This window comes from Carcharhinus amblyrhynchos, chromosome 1 (genome assembly GCF_965287045.1).
Source record: "Carcharhinus amblyrhynchos chromosome 1, sCarAmb.v2.hapA, whole genome shotgun sequence".
Classification (NCBI taxonomy): Eukaryota; Metazoa; Chordata; class Chondrichthyes; order Carcharhiniformes; family Carcharhinidae; genus Carcharhinus; species Carcharhinus amblyrhynchos.
In genome coordinates this window covers 13,491,914-13,502,411 of record NC_137324.1, presented here as the reverse complement: position 1 = coordinate 13,502,411, position 10,498 = coordinate 13,491,914, and the positions used below count along the sequence as shown (strand labels likewise).

The window sequence follows — 10,498 nt, the reverse complement described above, 5'->3', positions numbered from 1 at the left end:
TGTGGGGTTACAGGGACAGGACCTGGGTGGGACTGTTGTCAGTGCAGGCTCGATGGGCCGAATGGCTTCCTTCTGCATTGTAGGCATCCTATGATTCTAGTTTGAAGAGTAACCACACCAATTCTGGGAGCAAAACCTACATCGGGACTTTCATTTCAATGTAAACATTTAAACGGTAGCCCAGTTATTTTCTCCACGCTCTCAATGATATGAATGTTTTCGATGAGCTTTGTGAGAAGGACAGCGGCAGCAGGTCTCACTTGCAGAGGGTGGTCATTCCCTGGATGGTTCTCAGCCAGATAGTTGGGGAGGTGGGGGGCTCCTGGCGTTGCGGCGTTCAAAGCTGTGCAAATTGCAGATGTCATGTGAGGGAAGGGAGTGTGTGTGTGTGTGAGAGAGAGAGAGGCAGGCAGCCAGCCAAGGCACGCTTCACTGACAAGAGTGTGTGCAGCCACTGCAGTGGGGAAAAAAGGGGGCGCTAAGACCCAGAGGCTGCTGCTGGGCGGCTTATAAAGCAGCAGCGCAGAGAGAGAGAGAGACCTGTGGAGGGGATTGACACAGCGGCTCAGCTCTTGTTAGTGAGCGTGTCCTGTGCGAGTGAGCCCTGCAACCTGCTCTCTCTCTCTCTCTCTGTGTGTGTGTGTCAGTGCCGTACAGCCTGCCCATTGTGCTGAGTGAGCCCTGCAGCCTGCACTGTCCCGTACTCTCGCAGTTTGCCCTGCCTGCTCAGTGAGCCTTGCGGGTCCTGCCCTGTTCTGCAGCCTTTCCCCCCTCTCTGAGTGTGTGTGTGTGTGTGAATCCTGCAGCCTTTCCTGTATTTTTGAAAAATCCAGGTGATTCCTCCAGACAGCTTCCCTTCCAGCCCGTTCCATGGCCACATGCTGATTTCAAGGAAGTCTCAAGTTGCAGAGAGAGGATTGCAGCAGCAACAGGAATTAGATGGATTCGGCAAAGAAGGGTGAGTTCTGAGCGAGGTCCGTTCTGTGTGCTAATGTGGAGAGTCTTTTTTTTGCAGTGTGTAAAGGCGGTGCGTGTGGAGTCTCTGCTGTGTGTTTGTGTTTAAAAAGTCTGGTCTACGTTTGTGTGGAGTCTCTGTGTGTGTGTTTACTATGTTGTGTGGTGCCTGTCTTTTTTTCGCTGTGTTTTGTGGAGAGTGTCTCAATCTGCTGTGTGTGTGTGTGTGTGTGTGTGTAGAGGAAGCATTACAAACACGGCAGTGACACTCCCCCGATGAGTTTTAAACCCAGCCTGTGTACTTAAAAGGGCATTACGTTTATTTTAAAATGTTTCAAATCAGATTGCATAGTTTCTTTCCCCACCCCCCCCCCCTCCCTCCCCAAGAGCAGTGTTTGCTTTTGGGGGTGGGGGTTGGAGAATGAAATGTTTGTACTGTACAGCACCTTATGTGACCTCCAGTGTCCCCAAAGCGCTCTGCAGCCAATGAAATACTTTTTTGACGTGCAGTCGCAGTTGTAGATGTGGTGGCCAAGTTTCACTGCAGACAACAGTGTGATCAGCACTCAACAAGCACTCTTTCTTTCAGGTTTTGATTGTGGGGTAAATCTTGGGTGGTGGGGGGGGGGGCAGGGAGATTACCCCCTCTTCAAGACAGCAGGACAAGATCCTTTGTGACCACATGAAATCCTTGGTCTAACTAAAATCTCGTCCAGATGGCAGGGTACCTTTGATAGTGCAGCACCCCCACGTTGGAAACCCAGTTGTGATTATGTGATGGAGCTTCTGGAGTTGGGTTGAATGCACAATCTTGGCAGGTATGTCAGTGTGGCACTGGAGGGCATTAAATTGGAGCACAGTTTGCCCCACAGTTTTTTTTTTTGGGGGGGGGTTGGTGGATGTTGGCGATGTGTTGCACAAAAGTTATGTTATCTCTGGGCCAACATTTCTTCAGCTGGTCAAGTGCATGGCCACATGGGGCACCTGCTATGTAGCAGTGTGGTCCCTTTTAAGAAGTCTGTATGCAGGGCTTTGTGGCATTATTTCAATAGTCATGATGTGGAGATGCTGGTGTTGGACTGGGGTGCGTGCAGTAAGAAGGCTTGCAACACCAAGTTAAAGTCCAAGAGGTTTATTTGGCATCATGAATTTTTGGAGCACTGGTGGTGAGTGGAAAGGTAGGTTTTACAAACAGTGAAATCTACCTCTCAACTCACTTGTTGAAGGAGCAGTGTTCCAAAAGCTCGTGATTCCAAAAATAACCTCTTGGACTTTAACTTAGTGTTGTGAGACTTCTTACTTCATACAGCAAGTAATGGGTCACACACATTTAGAGGGAGCAAGATCTCGGCCTCTGTTTTAATAAACTTTGTGGTATTTAAGGGACAAGGGGCAGTCTCATAGAATAGTGGGTAGCAGCCCTGCCTCTGAATCAGAAACTCCAGGTTTGAGTCCCACCCAGGACTTGATGGCCAAAGAAGGTGTGTTCATAACACGGTCAAACAGGCTGAGAGTGTCAACTGACAAAACCCTTCCAAACGCCCCAATGGCTGGCGGTAAGAATGGTTGAGACTCCTGGTCAGCCACATTTGATGTGGAATAACACCCTCTCAAGCTATAAGCCTCTGGCAACAGACTAGTGACCTGGTCCAGGTATAATTAGCTATGGAAACGGTGCAGGAAGAGGAATGGAATGGAAGGGATATAGGGATAGTGAGGAGGGAGGGAGGGTGGTGGGGAAGGAGTAATGTTGAAGTAGATGATGAGCCAGGATATTATTGAATGGTGGAGCAGGCTTGGAGGGCCAAATGGCCTACTCCTGCTCCTTTTGGATTTATTCCACAGTTAGCGTCAGTAGAACAGATTATTTGATCGCATAAAATGTATTTATTAGTGTCATAAGTAGGCTTGTATTAACACTGCAATGAAGTCACCGTAAAAAAATCCCCAAGTTGCCACACTCTGGTGCCTGTTCGGGTACATTGGCTGTGCTAAATTCTCCCTCAATGTGCTTAACCAGTGCGTCTGTCAGACTGTGGGAGAAAACTGGAGCACCCAGAGGAAACCACCCTGACATGGAGGGGAACGTGAAGATTCCGCACAGAAAGTGAGCCAAGCTGGGAATCGAATCTGGGTCTTTGGCTTTGTGAGGCAGCAGTGCTAGCCCACCTCCTCCCTCCGCCTCCGCCCCCGCAAATGACCAAACATTGTTATTTGTGGATGCTTGCAAATTGGTTGCCATGTTTTTAACATGTCTGTGTTTCTTCTTTCATGGGATGTGGGCAATACTAGCAAGGCCATCATTTGTTGTCCATCCCTAATTGCCCTTGAATGACAGGCTTGCTGGTCATTTCATAGGGCAGTTAAGAGTTAACCATGTTGGCATGACTCTGGAGTCATATGTAGGCCAGATTGGGTGAGGGCAGTAGAGGGAACTTGGTGGCAGCTGCCGTGTTGGGGTTTGAACCCGTATCACCAGATGACAGCTTGGTATTCTGGATTACTAGTTCAGTGATGTTGCCACTGTTTCTGTGTATTGGTGAGAGTTCTACAGCTGAGGCGTAGGGGAATCTGGGAAGCCTAGTACATGCATCACAAAAGACTCGTATGCAGGTACAGCAAGTAAATCGGAAAGCTTTTTTGTGAAAGGAATTGGATATAAGAGTAGAGAGGTTATACTTTGTTTCTACAGGAAATTGGTGTGAACTCACCTGGAGTATTATATTGCAGATCTAAATGCATTAGAAGAAGCTCAGAGAAGATTTAGAATCTGTGCAGTGCAGTTGGAGGCCATTCGGCTCATTGAGTCTACATTGACACTGGGACAGAACTTCCCACCCAGGCCCTATTCCTGTAACTCCATTGTATTTATCCTGCAACACTAAGGGGCAATTTAGCATGATCAATTCAACTAACCTGTACGCCTTTGAACTGTGGGAGGAAACCGGAGCACCCAGAAGAAACCAACTCGGACATTGGGGGGGAATGTGCAGATTTGGCACAAACACTGACCCAAGGCCAGAATTGAACTTGGATCTCTGGATGCGGTGAGGCAGCAGTGCTTGCCACTGTGCCATGCATTTTACCACACTATAATGCCTGGAAGGGGCAACTTGTCTTAGGACGAAAGTTTGGATTTGCATCCCCTGGAGTTTAGAAGAGTAAGTGCAAGTTGATTGAAACGTGTAAGATCCTGAAGGATCTTGACAAGGTGGACGTGGAAAGTATGTTCTGTCTTCTAGGAAGAATCTTGACCATGGCTCACTCTTGAAAAACAAAAGGCTCATTTTGTTTAAAAACAATGAGGTGGAATGTTTTCTCTGCAGGTTGTGAATCTTTGGACCATTCTCTTTTTAAAAGGCAATGGAAGTAGAGTGTTTGAGTGTTTTTAAGACAGAGGTGGATAGATTCTTGGTAAGCAAGGGGGAGGGTGGTGATAGATGATATGCAGGTTTGAGGATCAGATCAGTCAGAGGTTTACAGCAGAGGATCCTCTTGGAGAGAGTGATCATTGCATGGTGGAGTTTCTGTTGCAGATGGAGGAGGAGAAAGTGGGTTCCCGGACACGCGTCCTTTGTTTGAATAGAGGGGAGTATGGTAGGATGAGAGAAGAATTGGCGAATGTGGACTGGGGGAGCGCGTTGGAAGGTAGGTCTGCTGAGGAGCAGTGGAGGATCTTTAAGGAGATCTTTCTTGGTGCTCAGCAGAAATTTATTCCGATGGTCAAAAAGGACAGTAGGAGGAGAGGTAATAAGCCGTGGATAACGAAGGAGGTGAAGGAAAGTGTTAAATTAAAAGCGGAGGAATTTAGAGTAGCTAAGAGCAGTGGGCGAGAAGAGGATTGGGAAAGGTTTAAATGTCAACAAAGATTGACAAAGAAGTTGATAAAGGAGGGTAGGAGAAGCTATGAAGCTGGGCTAGCGCTTAATATAAAAAAGGATAGCAAGAGTTTTTATAAATATATAAAAAGGAAGAGGCTGGCTAGGGTGAACGTTGGTCCTTTAGAGGATGAGAAAGGGGAGCTAGTGGTAGGGGATGGGGATATGGCTAAGGTATTGAATAACTTTTTTGTTTCTGTCTTCACGGAGGAGGACGTGAATAATTTGCCGGGTGTTAGCGATGGAAAGGTGGTAGGACTGGAGGGTCTTAATGACATTACTGTTACTAGAGAGGTGGTGCTCGACAGACTGGAGGGGCTGATTGTGGACAAGTCCCCAGGACCGGATGGAATGCATCCGAGGGTTCTGAAAGAAATGGCGGAGGTTATAGTGGATGCCTTGGTGGTTATTTTCCAGACGTCGCTGGATTCCGGGGAAGTGCCGGAAGATTGGAAAACGGCTAATGTTACGCCGTTGTTTAAGAAGGGTGCCAGGCAAAAGGCGGGGAATTATAGGCCGGTTAGTTTAATGTCTGTGGTAGGTAAAATGTTGGAATCCGTCATTAAGGAGGAAATTGCGAGGCATCTTGAAGGGAATTGCTTGATAGGGCAGACGCAACACGGTTTCATTAAAGGGAAGTCGTGTCTGACAAATTTACTGGAGTTCTATGAGGATGTGTCTAGGGCAGTGGATAGAGGAGAGCCGGTGGATGTGGTCTTTCTGGATTTTCAGAAGGCGTTTGACAAGGTACCTCACAAGAGGTTATTGCAGAAGGTCAGGGGACATGGAGTTGGGGGTAGGGTGTTAGCGTGGATAGAGGATTGGTTGTCAAATAGGAGGCAGAGAGTGGGGGTCAATGGGTGCTATTCGGATTGGCGGTTGGTGACTAGTGGGGTGCCCCAGGGGTCGGTGCTGGGGCCTCAGCTATTTACCATTTATATAGATGATCTGGAGGAGGGAACCGAGTGCAGGGTGTCGAAATTTGCTGATGACACCAAGATTGGGGGAAAGGCAAATTGTGCGGAGGGTGTGGAGAGTCTGCAGAAGGATCTAGATAGGCTGGGCGAATGGGCCAGGAAATGGCAAATGGAATTTAATGTTGGCAAGTGTGAGGTGGTCCACTTTGGTAGGAAGAATGGTAGGAAGGACTATTACTTACGTGGCGAAAAACTGCAGCAGGCGACGGTGCAGAGGGACCTCGGGGTCCTTGTGCATGAGTCGCAAAAACCCAGCTTGCAGGTGCAGCAGGTGGTCAGGAAGGCGAATGGGATGCTGGCCTTCATAGCGAGGGGGATTGAATATAAAAGTAGGGAGGTCTTGCTGCAGCTGTATAGGGCATTGGTGAGGCCGCAGCTGGAGTACTGTGTGCAGTTTTGGGCGCCGCACCTGCGCAAGGATATTTTGGCCCTGGAGGGAGTGCAGAGGAGGTTTACTAGGCTGATACCGGAGTTGAGGGGGTTGAGCTATGAGGAGAGGCTGAATAAACTAGGCTTGTACTCGTTAGAGTTTAGAAGAATGAGGGGAGATCTCATTGAGACGTATAAGATGATGAATGGGATGGATAGGATAGAGGTGGAGAGACTCTTCCCGCTCAAAAAAGACAGTAGGACTAGGGGGCACAGCCTCAAGATAAAGGGGAGGTGGTTTAGAACGGAGTTGAGGAGGAACTTCTTCACTCAAAGGGTGGTGAATCTCTGGAATTCTCTGCCCGTTGAAGTGGTGGAGGCTGCCTCGCTAAATATTTTTAAGAAGCGGGTTGATGGGTTCTTGATAAAAGAGGGGATTAAGGGTTATGGGGAGAGGGCGGGAAAGTGGAACTGAGCCACGACAGATCAGCCATGATCTTATTGAATGGCGGGGCAGGCTCGAAGGGCTGGTTGGCCTACTCCTGCTCCTATTTCTTATGTTCTTATGTTCTTAAATGGGCCCTTTGGCCCAACTTGTTCATGTCACCCAGTTTTAATCACTAATTAGTTCCAATTGCTTGTGTTTGGCCCTTATCCCTCTAAACCCATCTTATTCATGTAACTGTCTAAATGTTTTTTTAAAAGAGAAAATTGGACTCCCCTTTACCACTACCTCTGGCAGCTCATTTCCAGACACTCTCACTTCTGTGAAAAAAAAATTACCCCTCTGGACACATTTGTATCTTTCCCCTCTCACCTTAAACCTATGCTCTCTAGTTTTAGACTCCCCTACCTTTGGAAAAGATATTGTCTATCTAGCTGATCTGTGCCCCTCATTATTTTATGGACCTCTGTAGGATCACCCTTCGACGCTTATGCTGCAGGGAAAAAAGTCTGTCTATCTAGCGCCTCCTTTTTATAGCTCAAACCATCAAGTCCCAGGAGCACCCTCAGGGTGCTGGTGGTTAGCACTGCTGCCTCACAGCAGCAGGAGTCTGGGTTTGATCTCCAGCTGTCAGTGTGCCGTCTGCACGTTCTCCCCATATCTGCCTGGGTTTTGTCCGGTTACCTCCCACAGTCCGAAAGATATGCTGGTTAGGTGTGTTGGCCAAATTCTCCCTCATTGAAGCCGAACAGATGCCAGAGTGTGGCGACTTGGGGATTTTCACAGTAGCTTCATTACCACCTTAATAAGAACATAAGAAATAGGAGCAGGAGTAGGCCATCTAGCCCCTCGAGCCTGCCCCGCCATTCAATAAGATCATGGCTGATCTGAAGTGGATCAGTTCCACTTTCCCACTTTCTCCCCATAACCTTTAATTCCCTCGTCTATCAGAAACCTATCTACCCATGACTTAAATATATTCAACGAAGTAGCCTCAACCACTTCAGTGGGCAGAGAATTCGAAATTCACCACCCTTTGAGTGAAGACGTCCCTCCTCAATTCCATAAGTTACTTGTTAACTTAAACTTTTTCTTACACGCTCCCTCTCTGAAACAGTCACCTAGATTGGAGAGCAGTGTTGACAGTAAATGTGACAGGTGGGCAGGGCAGGGGCTGGGAGATGAACCATTTGATGAACTGTCAGTGTGCAACCCTCAAGGGAGGGGTTCAAATGGCAGGCACTTTATCAGATAATTTGTTGCCCTGAAGCATACTCGCTTATCACCTCCGAGACAGCCAGTCCTTTCACGTTTAGCACATATCTGATGATTCAGGAGTGGGGTGCACTAGCCTGGAGTTTCTACTGAACTCGCTGGTGTGGGATTTGAACCCCTGACCCTCTATCTACTAAGCCGTGGCTGGTGGTGAACAAGAACTTGCTTTGGGGTGCTGTTGCGTAAGTTCCTCATGTATGTGTACACAGACATAGATAAGGTGAACAGATGGAAGCTTTTTTTCCAGGGCAGAAATGAGAGTCATGGAGAGAAAGTGGAGATGTGCGGGGAAAGATTTTAATGATAGCAGGCATTTGAGGCTAAGTGAGGTGGTTGAGGCAGATGGGTTAGCAACAAAGACTTCTCTAGATAGACACATGGACAGACGGGGAATAGAGGGATACAAGTATTATGGTAAGGTTATATAAGGCATTGGTGAGGCTGAATTTAGAGTATTGTGTACTGTTTTGGTCACCTAGTTACAGGAAGGATGTAAATAAGGTTGAAAGAGTGCAGAGAAGGTTAACAAGGATGTTGCTGGGACTTGAGAAGCTGAGTTACAGAGAGAGATTGAATAGGTTATGACTTTATTCTCTGGAGCATAGAAGAATGAGGGGAGATTTGATAGAGGTGTATAAGATTTTGATGGGTATAGGTAGAGTGAATGCAAGCAGGCTTTTTCCACTGAGGCTGGGGGAGGAAAAAAAAACAGAGGGCACAGGTTAAGGGTGAAAGGAGAAGTTTAAAGGGAATATTAGGGGGAGGGGTCTTCACGCAGAGAGTGGTGGGAGTGTGGAATGAGCTGCCGGATAAAGCAGTAAATGCAGGGTCACTTTTAAGAAACTTGGACAGGCTCATGGATGAGAGGGGTGTGGAGGGATATGGTCCGAGTGCAGGCCAGTGGGACTAGGCAAAAAATGGTTTGGCACAGACAAGAAGGGCCAAAAGGCCTGTTTCTGAGCTGTAATTTTCTATGGTTCTAAGTTGTTGGTCTAGAAAGGACAACGTGATCAGCGCAGGCTTGCAGAGCCAAAAGTCCCGTTCCTGTGCTGTAATGTTCTTTTTATGTACATGCGTACACGCGCACACACGTACACACACCTCCTGTGGTGCTGAAATGAAAACCAGCCGTCCTTTTTTTTTTAAATTTTGACATGACCCTTGTTTGTGAGCCAGCACTGCAGAATTGCACAGCGTTTTACTTGCCAGCATCCTGATGGGGTTGAGTGAAGCCCAGGTTTCCGTTGATGGAGGCCCACCGTGTCCAGGGGTGGGTTGCTCAATGAGTCTGCCTGAGGCACAGGCGAGGGAGAGATGAACAATGTGTATCAAAAGCTGCAGTGGAAAAAGGATATGTCACCAGAGTCTTGCAGCACTTGGAGGAAAATAGAGCGGCTTGACTTTTTTTTTGTGTGGTGTGTAAATGTTATGAGAGTTCATATTTTCCCCCTTCCTGGCAGCTTGATAACTTGAAATTGGTCTAAAAGGAAATCACTAAAAGTTAAGAAGTCCAAAGCTGGATAGTTGTAAAAGCTCCTCTCCTGGTTGTTGTTCAGAATCCTGGGCCCACACATGTGACTCCAATCCCACAAGTTGTGGGGTTGACTCTTAACCGTCCACCCAAGAGGCTCAGCAATCCCAACCCACTGTCAATAGTTCAGGACGAAGGCCTACCACCATCGCCTGCGCCCACCCTGGCAATTGTCTTTGCCAATGATGCCCTCATCTGAGAATGTATCAGGGGATAAGCGAGCCACTTTCTAGATGAACCTAGCTGTATTTCGCAATGGCATTCAAATGGGCATTAGCTGATTAGTCAACAATGTGCAGGGGTACAGATTGGAGCCCTGCACTGCTGGCCAACCCTGCAACCCCACAATGTGCACACACACACACACACACACCCACCCCCAAACGTTTGTGAATTGAGTTTGCATCTTTATATGCCCTGTTTGAACATAACTCCCACTTTCTTGATGAAGGAGCAGCGCTCTGAAAGCTAGTGGCTTGTGCTACCAAATAAACCTTTTGGACTTTAACCTGGTGTTGTGAAACTTCTTATTGTGTTTATCCCAGTCCAATGCCGGCATCTCCACCTTCTGCATAGAAAGCAGAGAGTATAGCAGTGGAAGGGTACTTTTCTAACTGGAGATCTGTGACAAGTGGTGTTCCACAAGCGTCAGTGCTGTTTGTAATCTATAAATGATATGGAAGAAAATGTAGGTGGTTTGATTTGTAAATTTGCACATGATTCAAAAATTGGGAGAGTAGTGGATAGTGAGGAGTTTTGTCAGAGGGTACAGCAGGATATAAATTGGCTGGAAATCTGGGCCAAAAGATGGCAGATGGAATTTAACCTGGACAAATGAGGTGATGCAATTTTGGAAGGCATACTGTAGAAGGAAAATGTACAGTAAATGGTGAAAGCCTTAGAAATATTAGCATACAGAGGGATCTAGACATGCATACCCACATTACCTGAGGGTGGTAACTCAGGTGGTCAAGAAAGTGAATGACATGCTGACCTTCATCCGTCAGGATTTGAAAGATATGGACTAAAAGGTTGAATAAACTTGGATTGTTTTCATTGAAGGATGAGG

General features: G+C 47.2%; 1 protein-coding gene across 1 annotated transcript in view; it reads left to right on the top strand.

The window, feature by feature from the left end:
* Positions 1-427: 427 nt before the first annotated feature.
* The window catches only part of adisspb (adipose secreted signaling protein b), a 131,496-nt gene continuing 121,425 nt past the window's right edge, over positions 428-10,498 (top strand). Inside the window, exon 1 of the mRNA XM_080197067.1 lies at positions 428-958. Within this exon, the coding sequence (XP_080053193.1) occupies positions 940-958 (19 nt within the window). The 5' untranslated portion in view covers positions 428-939. The remainder of the gene's footprint in view (positions 959-10,498) is intronic.